This window comes from Protopterus annectens, chromosome 1.part2, assembly GCF_019279795.1.
Source record: "Protopterus annectens isolate FY-2018-M chromosome 1.part2, PAN1.0, whole genome shotgun sequence".
Lineage (NCBI taxonomy): Eukaryota > Metazoa > Chordata > Ceratodontiformes > Protopteridae > Protopterus > Protopterus annectens.
Genome location: NC_056727.1, coordinates 1,257,307,447 through 1,257,332,159, shown reverse-complemented (window position 1 = coordinate 1,257,332,159; position 24,713 = coordinate 1,257,307,447). Strand labels below are relative to the sequence as shown.

At 41.4% G+C, this 24,713-nt stretch overlaps 1 protein-coding gene across 1 annotated transcript in view; it reads right to left on the bottom strand.

Annotated features, from left to right (window-relative positions):
- PPP1R8 (protein phosphatase 1 regulatory subunit 8) overlaps positions 1-2,639 on the bottom strand; it is a 781,869-nt gene extending 779,230 nt beyond the window's left edge. Inside the window, exon 1 of the mRNA XM_044060239.1 lies at positions 1,589-2,639. Coding sequence (XP_043916174.1) covers positions 1,589-1,638 — 50 coding nt within the window. The 5' untranslated portion in view covers positions 1,639-2,639. The remainder of the gene's footprint in view (positions 1-1,588) is intronic.
- Positions 2,640-24,713: the final 22,074 nt, after the last annotated feature.

The window sequence follows — 24,713 nt, the reverse complement described above, 5'->3', positions numbered from 1 at the left end:
AAGGCCTGCTATCACAGTTGATCGAGAGGTTATACCTCCAAAACAAAATTTTATCCTTCCACTCATTTCAATCACTTTTGCATTTGCAAGAGAAAGAGTCACACAATTTAACACACTGTTAAGACAAAATGTGCCACTAGAAGGGAATAACAGAAAATGCATAGCATCTTTAAAATCCGTCTTCTTAGCCTACCATCTATGCACAATTGCTTAAGACCTGGATCCTAACTAAAACTGTGAGGCTCATATCAGATTTCTTTCGCCTCCCATCAGTCCTGGCACCACAGTGCACACAACGCAAGTCATTTTTTTTTTTTTACAGTCTGACAGTCTCATCCCAGTTACCTATTTAACAAAACCAAAGAATAATTATAGAATATTGTAAACATATGACTTTGCCTTCTGATGCCCATAAAATAAGCCCGCTTCATACAAACTGACCCCATGCTATTTCATGTCAAATAAACCACTGTCGCCATTGTATTGTCAAGTGAAAATCATATTAAATAACTGCTTTGCAAACAAACAAGAATAGACACTATGACAACACAGTGCTATAAAAGTGATTAACACCCACAAACAAAACCCAGGTTACATACAAACATATCCAGCAAATATAAAACATTGTACCCACTCACAACAGAGAAGCTCATGACATTAATTGTACAGCTTGTGCAGGTGAGTTGTAGTTTATCAGTAATAAAAAAATGCACCCAATCAAATACGGCTGCAATTAAAACAGCAGCAAAACAACCACTGATGTACAGTGTTAGGAAAACAATTATACATTACATCCTTTAAAAGATCCCAAACCATATACATCAACACTTTAAAACACGGAAGAGCTACCAGGCAACTTCAATACTACTTCCAAAGTAGGCATAATGCACCAAAAAGACAGACACAGATAAGGAAGCATAAGTAAGACAACACTCTTCTTCTTGCTTGCCATGACTCTAAATGAACTAAATTAGTTAGCATCTGCAATGTTATATAACCTTACAACATACAATTGAAAGCTCAACCACACATCATTCTCCATCTACTAATATTCTCGTACACGCAATTGTTAAACAGCCCACACATTTACTTATAACTAATTTTATAGAATCAAATACTCACAGCCTTTTAAAACCAAGTACTTTAAACATACACAAAAAACAGGTGAAAATCTCCTCCTTACATTCAGTTTCAACAACTTCACAACAACATTGTTGAGAACTGTTATCACATATGCTATACAGACTGATCACAACACAGCTATACAAAATAAAAACAAGCAAGGTGGTATCAGACCTACATCTCAGTGTTTTGCATTCTCTGCTTCTAGACCTATGGGAAAAAACAGAGTTTTTAAAAAAAACTTCTTGCACCTCAGTGCTACAGCTAACAGTCAATAATGTGTTCATGCCATTTATTACCAATAATATTCTACTAATACCTTTCTCCAAAACTGTCCGGCCTGTTCAACTCCGATAAGACATCCTGTCATCATAACTCCCTAGCATTGTTCAATTCAATCGCCAAGAATGCAATATGCAAACCTCCAAAATATAAATAAAAGCAAAACAAAATATAATCTACTTACCAAGAGGGACACTCAAAAAGATTCCTAAGAGCACTTGCATTACAAGCCATCTTGTTTTCCAGCCATTCAGTTTGACGAGGTGCATGTTGGGATACTGAAAGGCACCCAGCTGCCGCGCTCTGCACTGTGGGATGAAAAGTTATCGCAGCAGCTATAAGGTTGTTAACATTATAAGCGGACTAGCGGAGTATATTGCTGTAATTTGTAGTAATAATGCTTTGGGGTTACCTGAAAACTTTCTGTCTCCGAAATAGAAAGCAAATAGGTAAAAGGTGGAAAACTTACCAACAACTTAAAAAGTTTTTACGGTTTAATATTATTTACTAACCGATATCACTTAAAAAATCGTAAAACAAAGTGTGATGTACCACTTCATTGCAGAACTGCAAGTAACGTAGATATTTTAAGATGCGAAATGATGTAACTTAACAGATATAAACAGTAAAGCTATCCGTTTTACCTGTACTACTTGCGGGGCAAACAGAAGGTCTTCGGGTGTAGCTTAAAATCTAGTTTACGTTAAGACAGTGAAAATCCATAAGTAAGATCTAGCGTATGACTTTATTATCCTTAGTTTAAGTAAACAATCTTAAAATGTTAAGGGGCCTTTGTATTGGTGGTTTGCCGGAAAACCACGCATTTTGTAATGATCAGACCAAATATACAAGGCAGACAGGTGGACGGTTGAGAGGTTATGGAGATGCATACTTGAGAGATAACGTTTCATTTTCTTAAACAAGCTTCTGGTTTTAACAATTCAACTGTCTAATTCAAGGGACATCATTACAGGTAACGCCAGTCGCCGAAAGTTCAACTCGAACATTAGACAGTTTCTAAACAAATGAGATATACGTTGTATTGCAAGTAGCAGAAAATATTTTTATTTACGTTTACTTCAAGCAATGACATTTGGAATCAGTGCTTCTGAACAGTATCGATACGCAAGAGGTACAACCAATGATCTATGCATATATCACGGAAATGTGCATATCTGTTAAGTCACCCGTTGTTTTCACCCCTGTCACTCGTCACGGACACGCTCACTTCTGCGCAGAACTGGGTGCGAGATACTTCATTAATGCAAAGTCGTAAAAGTTTCTATTTTGGCAAAAATCCCACATCAACCCCCCCTCCCAGGCACTAGGATTATCACGTGTTCCGCTTTGCGGGAGTCCTACCCTCTTTGGGCGGTTGTGTTCTGAGGGGGAAAACACTAAAATATGGCAATTGACCTGAGAATTTAACCAGGTCAGTAAATATTTCCCCAGAGCCCTTTAATAGTTGCATAAAACAATTATGTTGTACCTGAAACACTTGTGTTATATTAAATAGTTTTAAAAAATCTCATGTTTCTACAACAAATGGCCCACTTCAGGCCTTTCAAAAGGGGGCGACCCTAACACACACACACACTTGGTTCCGACAATCCACAAATTGGGCCTTTTTCTCTTACACAGCAAATTTTATTTATTTGTCTTTTTTTTTTTTTTTTAAATCTTTTTATTGGGTTTAGATGTTTCCATTAATAACATACAAACTATTTGTCTTTGTTGATCAGGAAAAGTCCGACAAGGTAAAACCCATTTCAGTGGATGGTCAGGGAGTAAAGGTCCATTTTAACACAAAAAAACAAGAGAAAAAATAACAAACTAGTTAATTATTGAGTAGAGAAATAACATAAGTAATTATTTATAGCATGATGGCTGCAGGGAAAATATCAAATTGGGGTGTTTCTGAGTTTAGTAATAATTTACAGACAGACAAATAGAATGTAGCTTAAAATTATAAGACATGAAAAGAAAAGTTATGGTAGTGAGCAGGAGGATAAATGGACAGAAAAGGAATTGTAGTTAGTGGTGAGGTGTGATGGAGGAAAAATAAGAGTTTAAAGTGCAGTATGAGGAGGTGCAATAATGTACAAAAAGACTGGGAAGCAAAGTGGCTGTAAGAGTTGGAGGAAAGTAGACTAAAGTTAGCCATGTGAGCAGGAAAAACAGACCCATCTTTGGCATAGGTGCTGTTTAAACAAGGTTTTGAAACTATTTAAGTTTTCTGTCTGCTTTAACTGTGTGGGGATTTCATTCTAGAGTTCTGACACATGAGGGTAGAAAGAGTCCCCAGCAGTGTTGAATGTCTTACTGATGCATAGTAAAAGTTTATTGCTAGAACGAAGATCTGTACTGGGTGAATAGTACAGCAGAGCATTTTGTAATGCTGGGTATTTGGAGAGTATAATAGGTTGTGGGCAATGATTACTTTTGAGTATGTCAACTGGTTTGGGAGTTCAAGACAGTTTAGTTGTTTTAATGCAAGACAGTGGTGTGTTTTATAAGGTTGGTTGGTTGCAAATGTTGCTATTTTACAGCAGTAAAAGGCCTGTTTAGTTTTATACATAGTGTTGATATTTGTATGAATAGGGGAAGCATATAAAAGAATGAAGGAGGTATGTTGCTGCAAAGGTAATCCTGGCTATTTGTCAGGTAGTGTTTGGCCCCATAAAGAGAGACTAGTTTTTGGTGTTTTCCTGATGGAGTTTGACGAATGTGGTGATCAAATTTGGGGTTGTCGTCTGTTGTGACTTTGAGTAGTTTAGTTTGGTTTATATTTTTGTTTTATTACTTGAGGTAATATGAAATGTGTGATTCTGGTTAAGGTGTTGTTTTGGAGTTAATATCATAAATCTGTTTTTTTGCATTAAGCAGAAAGTTAGAATTTCAGTGTCAGTGAAAGATTTTTGAGTGGTTTCCTTTAATTCTGTTATAGAACAAAGAGCAGATAAGAGCTGAATCGTTGGCATATTGTATGAGAGTGGCAAGCGTTGTAGCGGTATGAAGTCAGTCTGTTTATGAAAATATTAAGTATTTAATAAAAAGGGGCTGGGTATTGACCCTTGGGGAACACTAATAGAGATTGGTTGAAATGCTGAAAAGTTTTGTTGCCAGGTAGTTGCCTGCTGCTGATTGTTTAAGTAACTGTGACACCAGGAGAAGGAGGGAGTAATTGAGACCTAATGTTGCAAGTTCTGAGCAGAGTGTTTGGTGCAACACTGTGTCAAATGCTTTGGAAAGGTCAAGGAAAAGTGAAGAGACAAGGTTGCCCTCATTTCTGTATTGGTTTACTATGTTGGTGAAGTTGAGGAGGGCAGTAGTAGTACTGTGGTTAGGTCTGAAACCGTGCTGGGTGTTGGAGAGGAGGTTTATCTGGTTATATGTTTCATACACTGAGAGTGAATGCATTTCTTAAGGAGTTTAGAGAGGAGGAATAGGACAGCAGTAGGTCTGTAGTTTAACTCTGTTGAAATGCCTCCTATGTGGGGTATAATAATGGAATTCTTTTCCAAATGGATGGGATATAGTTTTCAGTTACTGATCAGTTGATTAGAATTGAGACAGAGAAGGCTAGTGCTTCTATACCTGTTTTGAAGAAATCAGTTAGAAGGTTATTGGCAGATGAGGTTGTTGCTTTTAATTTGGTTTTTAAAATGTTATGGTTGATGTTGGGACTGACTGAAAACTAAAAGACAGATGTAAGTTGGAGGGGTGAAGTGAGGTGGTCATTGAATAGTGATAGAACTGACTGGATAAAATGAGTGTTGAATTAAGTGGCAATGGGCTCTTTGTTGTTTGAAGTAGAAGGCCAGGGGTGTAGTGGTATGGCCAGGGTGTAATAGTTTATTTAGAGAGGATCAAGAAAGCTTGGGGTTATTTTAGTGCTTTTCTTGGAAATTACTGTAGTATGATTTTTTTTTGTCAGAGTTTACAATGATCTTGGTACGGTTTCTCAAATATCTAAAATGTTGATAGTCATGTTGTGTTTTATTCTTATACAGTTCTTTCCATGCTTTATCTGTTTGCAGTATGAACTGTTTGGTCTCTTTTATCAGCCATGGCTCTGTGTTAGTTTTACCCTTCTTGCCCTAAATGGTGCTAAATCATTTAGTATTTTAGGAAGGTGTAATTGAACTGAGTAACTGCTTCATTTAGGGGCATTTTGTTTAATACATTCTACTTGTATTGGGGCAGGGCTGTAATAAATGAGTCTTTGTCAAATTTGGTAAAATTGTGTACATGTTTATAGATTTTGTTTGGTTGAACCACATTGTTGTCTGCTTACATAGTTTGGGGGTTTGTCACTTATACTACCTGGTAAGCAACCAGAAGATTTTATAATATGAGGGTTTGTTTGTCAATATCCAGCCCAGTGTGAGCTGCCTGATGGTGTTTTTGTTGATTCTGGTGGTGGAGCTTATTAGTTGGGTAAAGCCAAATAGGTGAATAGAGTCCTTGGGGTTGCTGTTGTTTATGGATTGCCAGTCTGTATTTAGGTCACCTAAGATAAAGGTTTCCTGGGGGATGTTGTCAGATATCCAGTGTAGCATATTTTTGGCTGTGGTAATGTTGTTGCCTGGTGGGATGTATATTGTTGAGAAACATGTAGATTTCTTTTGGTTGATCCTGAGGTATGCGATCAGAAGTTCGGCATTATTAAATTTTGGGATATTTAGATGGGCTGGAGTTATTTATAAATTGTTTTTATGAGGAATAGCAATACCACCTGCTCTTTTTGGATTTCTGTCCATTATGAGTATGTTAAAATCTGGGGGGAGTAATTTCATTGTCAGTTTTAGCTAGGTTTCAGTGGCAATTAGAATGTTTGGACAGTAAAAATCTAGACCTGCATGGATTTCTTGAATTTTGTTGCAGATACTTCTGAGGTTAATGTTGAAAAGAATGAGGTTAGTTTCATTACCTGATAGGAAAATTGTGTTGGAAGCATTGGAAATGAATGGACTGGCAATGGTAGGTAGCTGATGTGTGGGTCTGGGGTAGGTTGAATATCTCCAATAAGTTTCAGGGTAGAGGTGGGGCGATTAGCGGTATGGAGCCATTTGTATTTGTATCTGACTTTCAGTATTGCTGATAAAGTGCTATTCTTAACTAAGAGAACTGATCTGAGCATATATATTGGTACTGAGGAGGAGAGATGGACAGGGAGAGAAAGAGGGTTTTGTGATGTAATGTATATGTGTTTGTGATGGAGTCTGGATATGATGTGGGAATATTATGGTAGTTAGTAAAGTGAGCTAGTGTGTACAAAGCAGCAATTAGACTTACTGTCACTGTGAGTTCAGATGGTGAGAACTTAAATGGTGGTTAGAAGAAGTGGAGGTTTGGTAAGATGATGGCTGAATGGCATATTAATGAAATGTTGTATGAGAAATGGAGAGAAAGTAATGTGGTAAAGGGTGGGCAGATGTTTGCAGGGTAGTATATAGATCGTTAATGTAGTGGAGTGTGGTTAGGTTGTGTGCAGAAAGCTATATGGTATAAGTTTACAGGTAGGGGAAGGTGAAACAGTGAGTAGTGTATGGATGAGTGAGGAGACCAAAAATGTGCGTTGATGAGAAGGATGGTAGTCCAAAGCAGTAGCTATAAGTAATTATATGAGTATCTAATTTGTGGTATTTGTGTTTGTGTGTGTGTATGTGTGTGTGCATGGACGCAGACGCACGCATGTGTGTGTATGTATGTGTTCATACATATATATATATATATATATATATATATATATATATATATATATATATATATATATATACATACATACATATAAACACACACACACAATCTATACATATTATAATCCACCCACAAGTGTGTGTGTATGTGTGTGAATGACTGGATAAAGGTGCTGGTAAGCATGTGTGTGTATAGAAAAAAGTGAATTGATAATGTCTGGAAAGAAAGTTTGGTAAGTCTGGGGAATGGACTGCAGCAGGAATTGACAGACGATAGAAACTGGAAGAGGGTTTTTAATGTATTAGCCTTTAAGGGGTGGGTAATATGTACTAAACTGTAGAAGGAGTTAAGAGGGAGTAACATGTAAGAGCAAAGCAGGCAGAGAGAAACAGTCACTCTTTGCAGGCAATTTTAGCACAATTAATGGTAGAGACCCATTTAAAATCATGTACATTGCTATTTATGGACAAAAAATGCTTAGTTATTAGGTAGTTTCATAGTTTAGTACTAGGCTATCTGCCCTGGGGCATTTATAAGCCTAGCCATAGTGATGTGGCTTTCGCCACCCCATGTAATGGTACAAAAGTGTACAGAATAGATTTAGAATACTGTGCCTCTGTCTAGTAGTGACACAGTGAAGACCCCCTTACATAATAGAATTAGTTTACTGTGCCTCTGTCTAGTAGTGACACAGAGATGATCCCCGGGGTAAACCTACGATCTCCCATCCACTCGTCAAGATTTCTCTTGAGAGTCAGTGAGGGGCTCTGCCTAACATGAACTGGGATTCTGTTCCAGAGCATGGGAAGCCTCTGAGTTATGAATCTGTCTTTCCAGCATGTCCTATTCATATTTGTGCTGAGGTTTAAATCTTTAGCTGTCGTGGTTCTGATGGATTTGGATTTTTTGAGGTGGAGCATGTCCATCAATTCCTGATTGGACATGGCCTTGTACGTCAGGCACAGATAGCCTCTGAGTAGGCGGTATGCTACTGAATAGAGCTGGAGTTTCTTTAGTCTGGTAGCATATGACATATGTTGGAGACCCTTGATCCTCTTGGTGAGGTACTTTTGGGGTCTCTCCAGCTGTTGCAAGTGCCGGGTGAGGTACATACCAAATGGGGCATTGTACTCCATCATGGGCCTGATAAGGGAGGAGTATAGGGGTACAATGACCTCCTTTGATCTGGATGTGAATCCCTTCATGATAAGGTGGGCGAGGTAGAAAGTCTTTCTAACTACTTTGGCAACGTGGGTGTCAAATGAGAGGTCACTATAGACTTGGGTCCCCAGGTCTCTGATTACTTTTTCCGTACTCAGTGGGTTACTGTCTATGTGATAATTTGTGGGTACTTTGTTTTTCCCAAAGGGGATGACTATACATTTTTTAGCATATAGTTTAAGGCCATGACTCCGGCACCAGTTGTCTGTTTCAGTGAGGCCTTTCTGTAGGATGTATGTGTCAGCTGGTGTATCGACTATGGCGCCTAGTTTGACTCATCTGCGAACTGTGTCAGCCACAACCCTCCCATGTTTGCTTTCGCATCTGAGAAATAAATGCCGAACAAGAGGGGTCCCAGGACAGAGCCCTGTGGGACACCACTTGTGACTGGCTTTGAGTCTGACATGGCTCCAGCGATTTTGACTTTATGGGTTCTATCCTTTAGCCAGTTTGCAACCCATCTTGTGACATATGGAATTACATTTAAGCTGTTGAGCTTGTCTATGATGCCTGAGTGGGGTATTGTGTCGAAAGCTTTAGCCAAGTCCATGTAGGCTGTATGGACTGCTTTGCCCTCGTCAGTGGCTCTAGTGACTGTTTCGAAAAAGTCAACCAGGTTCAAAAGGCAGGATCTGCCCTTTACAAAGCCAAACTGGGTGGGATCAAGTGTCTGTAGGTCCCCAATGTCTCTGTTTATGAGTTCCATAATGATTCCTTACATAGCTTTGCAGACCAGGCTGGTTAAGCTTATGGGGCGGTAGTTACCAGGGTCTGTAGAGGTGCCTCCTTTGTGGTGTGGGATCACTGTTGCTGTACGCCAGTGTTTAGGTATATATCCTGTAGTAAGGCTAAGGTTAAATAGCATTTTTATGTGCGGGTTTAGCTCCTCTTGGAGTTCACGTAGCATGCAACCCGGGATACTGTCAGGTCCCATTGATGCTGTGTTTTTAGCTTTGCTGAGGGCGGTTCTCCCCTGGACATCTGAGATGACAGGGAGGTTACATTCAGCTGGGATAAGTTTTTCTTCTTTTGGGGGTGAGGGAGGGGAGAAATTTGCACTGAACCTGTCTGCCAGAATGTTGGCAATATCTGTGGGTTCAGTGTATTTTTTGTCTTTGTGAACTAACTCTTGAGCATATCTGAGGGTTTCCGCCCAGGTTTCTAACATAGCAGAAGAAGGCCTTGTGGTTATCTTTAGTGTCCATAGCGATTTTTCTCTCAAAGTTGGCCTTGGATGTTTTTATGAGAGAACGTAGCTTTCTACTAGTGCTGATCAGAGATGCCTTCTCTTTATGGGATTTTGCTCTGTCATGCAGTAGCTTCCTTCTTTTGTTATACAATTTGTTTATGGCTGGGGTCCACCAGACAGGACGCCTGCCCTTGGTGGAGAGGGTCTTGGTTTTATTTGGGATTACATGAGCCATGCATTCTTGGAGATGTCCGTAGAAAGCATTTGTGAAGGATTCAGCATTGTGGGATGTGGTTTCCACTGGCCCAGTGGGCTTAAAGGATACCATCTCAGTCTTAAAAAGTGTAAAGTTGGCTTTTGAGAAGTTTTTCACTGTAGTCTTTTGTGTTGGGGGTGGAGGTGGGATATGTATATCCAGGGTGATTAGTTTGTGGTCAGATCTCACTAGTGAGGGATATACTTCGGGTATGGAGCACTTTGTCCCCATGTTTGTGATGATCAGGTCTAGTATATTATTTCCCCTTGTGGGAGAGGTGATTAGCTGTTCCATTGCATTTGAATTTATGAATTCCAGGAACCTTTGGGCTAGGGTGTTAGGGCTAGAATAATGCACCCAGTCTATGTTAGTGTAGTTGAAGTCTACCAATATGATGGTGTTTGGTGAGACATTCATATCCTCCAATGTCTTCAGGAAGGCTGAATGGGGTTCCTGAGATTGGGAGGGTGGTCTGTAACATGCTACCAGTTGTATAGCAGTTTTGCCTACGGTTAGTTGCATCTGGATGGTCTCTGATGCTTCATGTGTTGCCACTAACCTGGAGGTGTGGGTGTCCTTGATGAATATGGACACTCCCCCTCCCTTTTTGGTTTGGCCTGAGTTTTGTGGCCGAAAAGCATGATACGAGGTATAGCCTGGTAGCACTGGGGTGCTCTCAGGAGCCTTGAACCAGGCTTCAGTTACTGCACAGACATCTATGTTCTCCATACTGAGGAGTGCTTCGAGAGCCTGCATCTTGAGATTTAGACTTCTGGCGTTGAGCAGCATTACCCTTAATTTTTTTCCATTTTTGTTTTCTAAGGAGGTGGGTTTGTCTTTTGAGCCTTGCCTAAAAAAGGCACTATAGGGGTGGCAAGAGCCTTAGCCAATATCCGGAAGCTCACTGGTGACAGATGCAAGCCGTCCCTTGCGAAGCAGCATGGCTTGTCCAGCATGTCATCCCAAGCAGACAGACATTGGATCCCCCTAGAATGACACCAGTAATTGAGCCAATTATTAAAGCTGATCATCTTGTCTTTGTATTGTGGCATCATTCTTGGTGAGGGCAAGATGCTGCTCAGGGTCATACCAGCCTGGGCTACATAATCAGAGAGCTCCTCTATGTCTCTTTTCATGTAGTCCATGGAGGTATGTCTCAGGTCATTCACACCGGCATGGACAATGACGGAGTCATATTTGTACTTGCTTTGTAGTGACCTGAGTGCGTGTGTTATATGGCGGATCCTAGCTCCCGATAGGCAGCTCACCATTACCCTCTCCTTGTTCAGCCTGGTAAGCGGAACGTCAGTGTGTTTGACTGTAGAGTCACCTATTACTGGTGTATCAGGCATGGTGTTTGGCCTTAAGGGCCGTGATTGTTTGACACACTGATTTATTGAAGTATGTGTTGCATGTGTTATGTTTTGAGGTGGTGGATTTTTGTGTGTCTGCTTTGGGAGCCACTGTTGTTTTGGTAAGTTTTTTTGTTAGAGCCTCTGAGTATGTCTTTGTGTTATTATGTGTTTGGTTTGCAGTTGTGGTAGGTCTATGTGGGACTGGGTGTGTGGTTACCTTCTCCTCCTGTCTGGTCTTGCCAGTCCTGAGTTGAGAGAGTTCAGCCTCCAGTTTGGCTATATAGTTGCAGCTCTCACATGTATTTGTGTTTGTTGGGAGGGGGAGAGGGTTGTCTGTGTACATGAGACAATTGTAGCATTGTCTCAAGATTCCCAGATTAACCAGCTGAACCGGAGAGGATGCTAGTAATCTACCACTCGACATGCTAGAATATTATAAGGGAGTGCTGTGCCTTTAAGAGAAGTGGGTACTCACAGGAGTGGTAGGTGGATGTAGTGCTTACTTTAGTTTGAGAGTGCTTACTTAGAAGAGAGGTTTTGAGAACAAGTGCTAGGCTTATAATAAAGCGAGTAGACTGATTATTATAAGAGTAGAGCTTTCTTAAGGGAAAATTTGAAGAGCAGACTTGGCGGAGCCAGAAAAAGTTTAACCGGCGCTGCACAATCGTGCAAATGCGGATTTTAAACAGGGAACTTCAAAAGAGCTAGAAATGGTCCAAAACAACCAATTACTACAAGCTCTTGTGCTGAGGTCACTCCTTCAGGGACAGATAGGCTGCTCAAGGTTCCTCACTCCCACTGGTGAGCAAAGAAACTTCCTTCTATCCAAGTAAGGCAATGGACAACACAGGAACTACACCACAGCCCAGAATACAGCAAAGCCTGTATACTGGTCTAAACTAGTCGAGGAGAGGCGGGAAAACAAGGATATTTTTTTGGGGTTTTTTTTTGTTTTTGAGATAGAAAGCACACAGAAATGCAGTAAACGGTAATAAATCAGTTACACAGGCTAGCACACTTTAGTGGGCAGCCTCAACAGTTAAATTTAACAAACAAACAAACTTTCGACCAATTTTCGACCAAATGTAACTTTAAGTATAGATAATATATAATGCAACAAACAGCTAAAAAAACAGTTTAAGCTAGTTCAAAGTAAGCAAGAGAAGGTATTTTAGGTAAAAAACAGCAAAAAATACTTAAATCAGGAAAGTAGTCGCTTTTCTCGGTTCTCTGCTGCTAGGACCACTCTGCAGGACCACGAGGAGCTGTTTCTGAGTAGTATAGTGACATGCAAACTTATTCCTAGTCCAAATTAAACTAGCTAACAATAGATAAACTATTGAACTGGGGAGAGGGAGGCAGTCACGGATATTTCCTTAACCTAAGCTGATGCATTTGCTTTTACAAACAATTGATTCAGGAGAAGATGCAAACCTTGCTAACAAGTAATTTAACTGGGACTGCTAGCTCAGCTACCAAATAACAATAAAGACACACAGCAGACTTAAGTATTTGCTACTTTACATACCTTTTGCAAGTTGAAAACATAAAGTAGGATGTTGTAGTTAAGGGGTTCAGTGGCAGATGTGCAGTGCCTTTTGTGTTTTGTAAAAGAAGAACCCAAACTGTAGTTTGACGTAACTTAAAAGAGATGTATTAAGAAAGGAGCAGTTAGATGCACAGCTATAAACAGTGTGTTTAGTGTACAATCTATGAACAAGAAAAAAAAAACAGATCTGTAAGCTTTGAACAATTTTCAATTTTGAACAATTAAAAGGTCTGTATACCTATTTCCAAAACTGGTAGCAGGCTAAAGATGAATTATACAAAGAAACGTGTATGGCATGTCCAGATGCTTGAAACATTAGAATACTTTTTTGATCAAGCACCCTCTGTATGGTGCTGTGGTTATATTTGCCAGAATATATATAGCTCTGTTAGAAATCCCACATCTAAAGAAATCCCAATCCCTCCGCACCACACACTCCAGAGACCTCAACCTTATTACCACAATCAACAGAACATGCTGGGAGGGACAGATTCATAACCCAGAGACTGCCCATCTTATGGAATAGACTTCCCATACATGTCAAGCAAGAGCACCTCACTGGCCCTCTTCAAGAGAAATCTTCATGAGTGGATGGGAAATAGAAAATTCACCCCAGGGATCACTCCAGTGTCTTTACTCGACAGAGACACTGGGAACTTAGGTTGGGTGGCCTGATGCCAGGGTTATCCTATGGGCTAGGCTTGTAAAGGCTCCAGGGCCATTAGACTAGTACAGACCTATAAGGAGCACTGATGAGTCCAAAAGTTTGCATGTAACTTCATAATTGACATATTACACCGAGGAGGGGTTGGTTATGCAAGATAATTTTGATGGTGTGGCTTACTTGCATGTACTTCTTGCTAAAGGTTGCACCAGACTAAGCGTGGTTATGTTTACTAACTCATGCTAATTGGTCACGATCGACAGGTATGCACATTTGAAGTTCAGCGAGTATCGTGTCTGCCACTGTGCTATTAGATTGCTATAAAACGAGAAAGAAAGTAAATATAGGAAATGATTTAGTTATGTAATAAAGTCAGTAAGCATTTCTGTGTGGTAGACATTGATAAACCCTTTCCCAGCTTATAGCATAAAACCAAACAAGCATAGCATAGACAGCGCCCTCTCCCAGCTTATAGCATAGACAACACCCTACTTCAAACGGAGAATGAAATGAGACCATAGCACTCACCTGCTATGCTGTACCTTGATTTATGATGTTCATAAAGTTAAACCTGTTTATGAGTGCATACTTTATTTGACATGTAAATTAAGTCTGTATAAGGATTCACTGACACTAACAATATAGAGCATACCTCTCAACCTCTTAACCCAAGAAATCTGGACAAAGCCTAAAATAATGGGGGTGACAAAGGCCCAAAAATAGGGACAACTTTAAAATATCCCTCATAAACATAAAAGTTGCTAGAATTACAGGATTTCTATTAGCATGTGTCTTCTGAAGGATATCCAGTCTGAAATTGAAATGTATGTCATTATTTCGTGACTTAGGCCTCGGTGATTTGCCGGACAAGCACAGATTTTATGAGAAACGTACAAAAAATATGAGGGTCTATATCAGCTTATCAAAATCTGATAAGAGCAAATGCTTTTTGATCGAACCCTAAACGTTGAATAACCTAAATAGCGAAGACCCGGAACAGCGAATCTCCCCCCCCCAGGGAAAACAAATCGCAAATCACTGGGCCGTTTTCGGGAGTTTGCCATTTCCTCCACTGTAGTGCGATCTCAGAGTTGGTACATTTAAGTGGGGGGGGGTGTATGTTGTGTTTTCATTTTTTTTTTTTTTTTTTTGCAGAACAGTGATTTTTTTTTTGGGGGGGGGGGGGGGTCGATCAAAGAGCATTTGCTCTTACCAGCTTTTGATAAGCTGATATAGACCCAAAATATGAGGCAAAAATCTGGACCATCTGTGAAAAACTGGACAGTTGACAGGTATTATATTTATATTTTTATATATATATATATATATATATATATATATATATATATATATATATATATCCCAGGATTCATGAAGCTCGGCGCAAGGATGGCGTTAGGCTTGCACCGACCATGCAGCATAGAGATGGAGCAGTAGTGCCATATGCATATTAATGAAGGCGCGCTGCCGCCACATCCATGTGCATAGGAAATGTGCATGAGTGCATGGGGCGTGTCGAAGCACCGCACGGAGGTGTGGACATGTCGGCTGTTTACGTGCAACCTAAAATGCTGAATATTACAGCCTGCCTCCAATAGTAATCACATCTGTCAGTGTCCGTGGATACTGAAACGTATGCAAAGCATGCAAGACAGTTTTGCGAATACAAAAATTAGAAGCAAACACAAATGCATGTAGCTGAATATTGAGTCCCCATCCCTCGAATAAATGACATTTAAAACCCCGTGCCTGTATTCTATTGTAGTGCTGATAGTTATACCAAGTGGAAGCAAAACGCATCATGTTAGCGCGCAACCAATAGCTAAAGTGTAGCCTAATGGTCAGGGTTACTACCTGTCCCACATTGTGAGGGGAAAGTCCCCCTCTGGGGAGTTGTGTCCATACCAAAAACCATTATAAATGTAAAATATCCTGCGATAGTAGGACATAATTATGTCCCACATCTTATGTAATAGTCATATACAATAGTTATTTCCTTATGTAACATACCTACATGTTACAGGAAACAGAATAAGCAAGTAAACGAAACAGAAGAAGCAGCTAAACTGCTACAACAATAAGCTTACATTTAGGCATAAAACAAAAGTGCTGTCTGTTGTACTGACCGTGGGTATTGTTGCCCTGAAAAATCTGGTGTTTCCCGAATATATCCCATCCTGGCCATATGAAAAGGTGGCAACCCTACCAATGGTCAGAGCATTCGCACAATAACTGGCCAGCCTCTTAATCCCCCCTAAAGCCAGTGACCTTTGGAGGAAAGGTGGTGAATTACACTGAATGAACAATGACAATAATTAAGAGTAATAGACATCTTTTACTTCAGAAAATAAGTATTAATACATATGCTCTGATTCTGTCAACGTTTCAAGTTAATAGTACTAATATTTTAAAAGTGTCTGTGATTGTCCCTGATTTGTCCTTGCCTTGTCCCTGTTACTGTTGAAATTAGTCCCTGAGTGGTTGAGAGGTCTGTACACACATGTACACCAACCGTCACATTTGTTGCCAGTACTGTTGAATACCTGTAGTGAAGTCATATATCCTAGCTACCATCCATGCAGAATGTACCACGGATGATGTAGTGGTCAGACCGGTGACTAAGGTTTGTCTGTTTCTGGGTCCAAGCCATGCAAGGGCCACTAATTTTATGTGATGCCCAGAATAATGTCTGTCGGATATAGGGAGGTAATGCCAGTGGGGATACGCGGCAGACATTCAACAGTATGGGAAATGTAAATAGGTATGTTGGTGTACATGGTCACAATAAAGCAGTCATAACGAATGTGAAGGGAAACACCAGCGGAAACCCCCCACCCTGTATTATGTAGTGCCAACTTATCAAGCTGATCAGAGGTGGGCAAACCCCTGCATCTGTAAACACAGGGAGAATGGTAACATTGGGACTAACTCTGTCCACGTGCTAATTCTGACTTTCAGACAGGTACAGGGCTGTTGCGGTCTCCAGTCGGACAAGCCTAAACACAGATGACCACATGAACACCCTGACAATCAAACACATGTATATGCTAGGACTATAAGCTTTGGAGTTCTGAATATCCTCGGAGTGAGTAAACATGCAGCATGGGTCCAGAGCAGTAGGGAATAGGGAATGGCGCATGTGTAGTACTGCGGTTTTCCCAGCAGGAGAATGGATGCCTGCTGTGTAAGTGAAGTGTTGAGTCGTGTGTTCGGGTAACTGTGAACCATGGGTATACATATAAATGAAGCAGAACACCAATAGTGTAGTGGTTAGAGCATTCACCTAACGTAAAGGCATTCCCGGTTCAAGTTCAACTATAGCACATATTTTCCTTGTGGAATGAATGTCGCTGTGCTGTAAAGCCAACATTTAAACATGTAAAGGTGAACGTGTGTTTCGCATGGGGCCATTAACTGGATTCCTCAATCAAAGTGGTACTGTCATAATGAGTAAGGCACACGTAAGCACAAATAAGTGGCAGTAAACATATGTAATTCACAGTAAGCATAGGCGTGTGTGCCTGAGCAGGTGTAAGCAGCTCCCAGCATAGGAAATGTATGTTTTTATGTACATATGTAATTTATATATATATATATATATATATATATATATATATATATATATATATATATTTATATTTATGTATGTATAGATATATATCCACAGACATGATATATATATATATATATGAAGAATGAACGCCGTAAGAATAAAGCATACACAAGGGTTGTGAAGGGAATTGAGAGCAACAAAGGTATTATATAGTGCTTGCAGTGTATGTCAGAGATAAAGCTGCCCGAGAGTGAGCAGAGCACCGCTATTCACACCACAAACAGGGTTCTATCAGTGGGCATAACATCATTGAACTGCTACATCAACATTACACAGAGATGGAATGTAGTCCATGTTGGGACCACCTACACTTGCAAACTGCAAATGGCCGTAATCCATAACACCAGGAAAGGCACATATGTGCAAATATAAATGGCTGGAGACCCTGTGAATATACGAGGTGGTACAAAATGTGTGTAGGGCCCCAAATGCTCTGGAGAAGGCAGTGCGTAAAGGTGTGTCATGGCTGTGATATCAAGTGGATAATGGCTGTTACGGGTGGAAACTCAACACGGGTGGGGTGGAGGAACTATGGGTATACAATTATGGATCCAGGAGTGCTAGGGTTGGTTGGGCTGGTTCCAGTGGACCGCCCCGTGTAGGTCAGCTAGTACGTAATAGGTATATATGCATACGCACATGCAGACAACAATATGTTGAAGTACAGTCTCTGTAACACATGCACTCCATTTATTGACATAAATAATATGAATGTGCACAGACACAGACAAACACAATAGCTGGAATTATAGGCTGTGTAGACGAGGAACAGGTCAAATGTCACTGTATCACATCCCAATTACCATCGGTAATCCGTACATGAACATATTGCGACATCTGTCTGCTGTATAACGTGCTAAATACCAGTTACAAGATAACCGGAGTGAAGTGTCGGTGTCATAATGACTAAGGCAATAGTATGCTGGTGAAGCATATATAAAACCCAATACGCATGTGTAAGTGCGTTTGAGCGGGAATTGTATTGGTCAATGGACACACAGATGTGTGTGTATATATATATACATATACATATATATACATATATATATATATACATATATATATATATATATATATATATATACACATATACAAACACACACATACATACATACATATATATATATATACACACATATTTATATCCACACATATATATATATATATATATATATATATATATATATACACACAAAAAATATATATGTTACTGTAAATATACACGTACATACCTAGGTTACGTTACAGCAATTACGGGTAACATATGTTCAGACCAGGCATATGTTAGTGGGAGGTCCAATAAACAAACGTCTACCTCCCACACACCCCCAGCTAGGCCGGTGAGACATACAGACACGCAATAAAGAAATACACCGCTGCTTTCCAGACCACCGGCAGGAAACTACCAGTGGGAGAGATCTGCAATGTCTACACTTTAAACATGGATCGCAGGGTCCCTTGTGGGACATCAAATATTCGCCTTGTAGGCAAACCTGTGATGATTGACGCAACCATGATGTAGCTGTACATGGAACAGTAGGTTGTGCAAATCTGATAACATATGGGTTGACAAAACGTACGACGTGTCCCGACACGGGGAGAGTGGGCAGTGTGTAGGGGTGTGTTCATACCCCAGCTGCGCTCACAGTAAGGTTGAGTGCTGTAGAGGGGTGTCAGGTAGGGGAATCATGGGTATGCAATCATGGGCCTAAGTGTGCAGGTGTTGGTTGGCAGAGATGTACTAGGCCCGCCCCGTGGAAGTAATTAATGTTCCTATGTGGGTATAGCAGACGCCCATACCTCCCAAACCTTAAGAGCAAATCTACTGGATAGTCCGTAAACCATTGAGAGAACACATAGGGACTATATCAGTGAACTGTACCCAATTATCATAGACGTCCATGATTACGAATCAGAATCTAACGCAGTCCCAACTAAGCCCTTCTAGAACTAGTGATATTAGGTTGACAGGTGGCGGAATACACATAATGAAAAAATGACATGTATGAGTCATAAACAGCATGTACCTTGACAAATGTGCATGAATACATATGCTCTGGGACTGTCAGTGTGTCAGGTTAATAGTACCAATCATCTAAATGTGTCCCTGAGGGTGTTATGCAGTGTCCCTGATTAAGTGTTCATTCTCCCCCATTCGTATGTGAGGTCTGCTAATGATGGAAAGCGCATATTCCGCTGACTACATTAGGTAGATGATAGCATAATAGGTTGGGGTTCCCACCTATTCACCTTTGCGAGGGACACTCCCCCTTGGGCAGTTGTGTCCTGCAAAATAAATGTTGTTATGGCACATGGCCTGTGATTTAGGGCACATAATCCATATATTGGCTGTAGTGGTTGCATAAAACGATTATGTTGTATCTGAAACACCTAGATGTTATAGGAAACAGTATTAGCAACTATAATGCTACAAGAATAACCTTCTATTTAGGCAAAAATGGTGAAATAGTCTATTTTATACTGGCTGTGGGTATGTGTTGCCCTGCCAAATCTGACATCTCTACATATAGGTCCTCTAGGGCTGCCACATTTCAAAATGGCCAAAGTGGGACCTGCTCTGTAGAAATGTCAGACATACCAGGTCAGAACATACCTACAGCCAGGCATAGTACAGAACTATACGTATTTGCACAAATAAAAGCTTAGTCTAGTAGCAGTCCACTTGCTTATGCAACTTCACATAACATACAGAAGTGTCATATATACAATAACTGTTACATGCAACTATTAGAGAAATGTAGAATATAATATTGTCCTGCTATGAGGACATTTGCTATGTCTTGATTATTTTCGCGTGACACATCCGCCTAAGGAGGGACTGTCCCACACAAAGTGGGACAGGTGTTAATCCTAAAGTCCCACCTCGGCCAATCTAAAAGGTGGTAAACCTACAATAGGTATGCGGTAGCATGACCCGGCAGATGGATGTGGGTCCCAAAACACATTTACTTGTTTGCATTGCAGAGTATCGGTTCCCATATATCAGCCACATGGGAGCAGATTGTATGAGGAACACGCATATAATATGATTAACTCACTGGACAGGCCGCCAATTCCATACAGTCGAATGCCATGCCGTCACCTAATGGTCAGCCATACCTGATCCTGTAGTCCAATGTAATAGGCATCACAAGGGATCGTGCCCACCCAGCGTGAGTGACACATGCAAGCACCAATGTCAGTGCATGTGCAAGTGAGGGAGCGAGCGGGTTTGGCTACCAGTATGCGAGTATTGCACTGGTAAAGAAATGTAGAGGCTAACCAAGTGTAAGAAGCTGTAACCAGAGGTCAGCAGTGCTTAACACTGCGCAAACCCATGCACACCCACTCCTAACTGCTTCAATGTGCCTTACTCTCTCCGTAGCCAATGGGCTTGTTCTGCCCGCAAACAAATAACCATCCTTTGCAAGTGTTGGTCGCAGCACCCTACGCACACACCTCATGTGAATTACCAGTACACCATGGCAAATATACAGACAATAGACAGTACCACACACATACCATACAGCACAGTCATCCAATAGTATAGCAATGTACCGGCAGATATGTCCGGACCACTGGTGTTTGCAGACCTGGACTTCTTGTGTTTACGTGTGTGAGCATGCCCAGTATGACCATTCCGCATGTTGTCGACTGACATTGCCATCATACCTTCATGTGTTTGAACATGCCCAGTATGGCCAACTGTAGCGCATGTGTTACATGTCCAGGTAGTCTGTACTGTGGTGCCAACCTCTGTGATGTACACTGACACGTGGCATGCTGTGTCTGCAGGGTATCCATGGGTCATGTGGCATTGACTGCTGCTACATTTCTGCACATCGTGGGTGGACATCCGACTGTATCCACATTCCTACACAGCACCGGGGTGGGGCATACCTGAATGTTGCTATATGTGTACGTTGGAAGGGGGGCACACCTGACACTTGTACACTTTTGCTACTACTGTACTGGTATGTCAGATACTCCATTTCAGTGTGTAGACCTACCTATTGTGCTGGCTAGAGGCATACCAGTGTACTCCAGATCTTAGCTTTAATTACCAACATATTAGTTTCAGATGTCCTAGCCTTCACAACCTACATCCAACTGCCTGGCCTGCTGTAGTCTGTCTGTGTGGGGGGGGGGGGGTCATCCATAGGGCATATTCAGAGGCCATAGTACAGCATTTGTCTGTGTTGGTCTACACCTGTTCAGCTGGTTGAGACATGTATGGTCTGTATGGACACACATGATGCTCAGCCCATTACCCATAGTGGGTTATGACACCCTGTGTACTACTGGCTACTATGGTGATCCCCGTATGTGCTATAGATGTCATGGTGCCACTGTGGACATCTACTGTCTGCTGCCTTAACATTCGGCCACCAAAGCCCCTTGCATGCTCACATCTATACCATAGCTATAGGTACCAACACATTCTAATACAACTGCCAATTGATAGGTTGATTGACTTACCTTGAGGGTGTGCCAGACCTGAGGATGGTGCTGGAGGGCTGCCTATGTCGGATGCACATAGTGCACTTCCTGTGCATGGCTGAGCACAGGTAGTGTCATGTTTGGCATTCCTTTTACTGTCTGTGCGAGTCAGAGAGGGTGACATTCCCTAGGTCCCTACTGTGTCAGTGCATATGCTATGCGTTGCCTCTTTGCCAAGGCCAGGTCATACTGGGCACGCCTCCTTCTGCTACTGGGTCCGGCTCAGGTTGTTCCTCCTCCGAGTCACTCTGTGTCTGTACAGGCCGTGGCATTGGTGGGGGGCTGTATGGCCCTGCCCCATGCTGTTCCTGCTGCAGCTGTTTCCGCAGGATCATATTGTGTAGCATAGCACATACCATAACTATTTGGGTGCATGAAGCTGGTGAATACTGCTAGACTCCACCGGATGTGTCCAGACACCGGAACCATGACCTGAGCATCCCAAACACACGCTCTATTATATGTCTGGCATGTGCATGTGCCTCATTATGGCATAGTTAATCAGGTGTGTGTGTGGGTGCATTTCTGATGGGTGTCATCAGCCACGGCTCCAGTGGGTACCCAGCATCCCCCACTAGGTGATCGTAGGGGATGTCCATATTGGCAAAGCTGTGGTACAGCTGCATCAGATGCCGTATATCGGAATTGTCATAGCTTCCAGGGCAGCCAGCACACACATTCAGTATAATGCCCTGGGCATCGCATACGACCTGGCAGTTGATGGAGGGGATGCCCCTGCGGTTAATGTAGGCCCTACCCTGCTAACCGAGTGGTGCTTTGATGCGTACGTGCATGCAGGCTATAGCACCCACTACACCAGGGTAGTCTGCCATTTGGTGGAAGAGACGCATATTGCTGGTCAACACCTCACGTGTGTTGAGGAAATGTACGTACTCACTGGCATGTGGTGACATGGCATCCAGGAGCTGGTGGAATACTCTGGATGCAGATGCCTGCGAGATCCCCATGATATCCCCAGTTGTGCTTTGGGAGGTACCTGTGGCTAGTATACCTAGGCCTACACATACCTTGGTTGGTATCCACTGGGATGGGTTCCCCTCAGCCTGTTCGATGAGTTAGGTGTGGCTGGCACAGCTCAACAATCTGCTGTAGGAGGTCTCTGTCCAACCCATAGCGCTCCACTATCTCCAGCTCATGTAGACCCTGGTAGGTTACCCTGGGTCTGTACAGTCTTCTCTGTCTCCTCACCGAGTGTTGTTCGGCAGCATTCACATTCTCACCACCCTCAGCCTCCTGCACATGTTGGTCTATGTTGCCTGCTGCAGCCCTTCTCATTTTGTTAGATTGTTTTGTAAAATTTCCCCGCATGTATACACCAGTGGTGTAGAATGTGGAAAAACCCAAGGGTATGTTGCTTGCTCACTTTATCGTAGTTTTTTGGGCCGGGCTGGGCCTGTAATCTGCTGATTGTGATAATTATCACCTGTTTGCCCAGCTTGTTCACCTTGACTACTCTCCTACTGCTGTTGTCCCTCCCAATTGCACTAGGCAGGTATAGACACACCCCTAGCTTAGGCATGCTAAGCCAGGAGCAATCCCGAGACACAGGGCTCCAATGTACGTACAGTATGCCTTACACCCCCCCCCCCATGCTTTCACCTATATTCGAGTCCTGTATCCTGCACCCGGCTATCTATACACATACACTCTTGGGATCTGCATCACACCCTGGGGATAAACGGGATTCACTATTTTCCACCTCGTTTGCATAGTATTGTCTTCTAATGCATAGTTACATGACCCATACTGAGCCTCCCCAAAAATAACCACTGCTTACTGTCGTGCAGATCCGCACACAACTGGTTAAAAGCATCTTACGATCACCGTATTCGATCTCCCTTGTTCTTCCTAGCAACAAAACAACCAGCCTCTGCATGGCTTGAACCCGGGACCCTGCACACCACAGAAGATGTGCTTTACCACTAAGCCATGGCAGATATACATACATCTGAGGTCATCACGTACAGATCATCCAGCACAGGCCTTCAACAGTATAGGACATGTATTCCATCATGTAGATTTATGTGTGCTAATGTCTATATATATATATATATATATATATATATGTCTATATATATATATATATATATATATATATGTCTATATATATATATATATATATATATATATATATATATATATATATATATATATATATATATATATATATATATATATATATATATATATATATATATATATATATATATATATATATGTATATATATATATATATATATATATATATATATATATATATATATATATATGTATATATCTATATATATATATATATATATATATATATATACATATATATATATATATATATACACACGTCGATATAGAATATATATCTCAACAGCAGACCACGTGACACCAAAGAATTAGACAAGAATGAAAAGGAAACCACATGCGCCTCATGCATTATGTACTGGTGTTAATATCAAGGCAAGTGTGTTTCTGTGCATCACATGGGTTCAGACTGTATTAAGGTAAGATTAGGGTTGCTGATATTACTCACCAGACCTATTCCGAATGTATGTGTATGTCTTGCCAACCCAATCTCTTGGCCGATTGTGACATTTATGGCCACTATATAGGACAACAACAAAACACACTCCTCAACACATCCAGTAGCTAGCCACTCACAGACACCAACACATAGGATATGACTGCCAAACACACACACCTGTCATGCTTTGGAATAAAACACCTACCTGTCTATTCTATCACACTACAGCATTACGCAGTTACAGAATGTGCTACCGAGATTACTGAGACACAACACTCCCAGAGGTGTACTTCTAAGTGGGTGACATCATCAGCAATGGAAAAGTCGGCGATATGGATTGTATGGAATGTGAGCAGTCTAAAAGCATTATTCTGTCCCCAGGCAGACGGACACACACACACACACACACACACACACACACACACACACACACACAGTTGGCATGGCTGGGATTAGAACACTGACATAACTACCTTATCACACTACAGCATTACGCAGTTACAGAATGCGCTACCTAGATTACTGGGACACAGCACTCCCAGAGGTGTACTTCTAAGTGGGTGACATCATCAGCATTGGCAAAGACGGCGATAGGGATTGTATGGAGTGTGAACAGTCTAAAAACATATTTCTGTCCCCAGGCAGACGGAGACAAACGCCAGTGGTGGGATCAGGACACCTGCCTATCTACGGACCACTATTACAATGCTACATAGATATGAG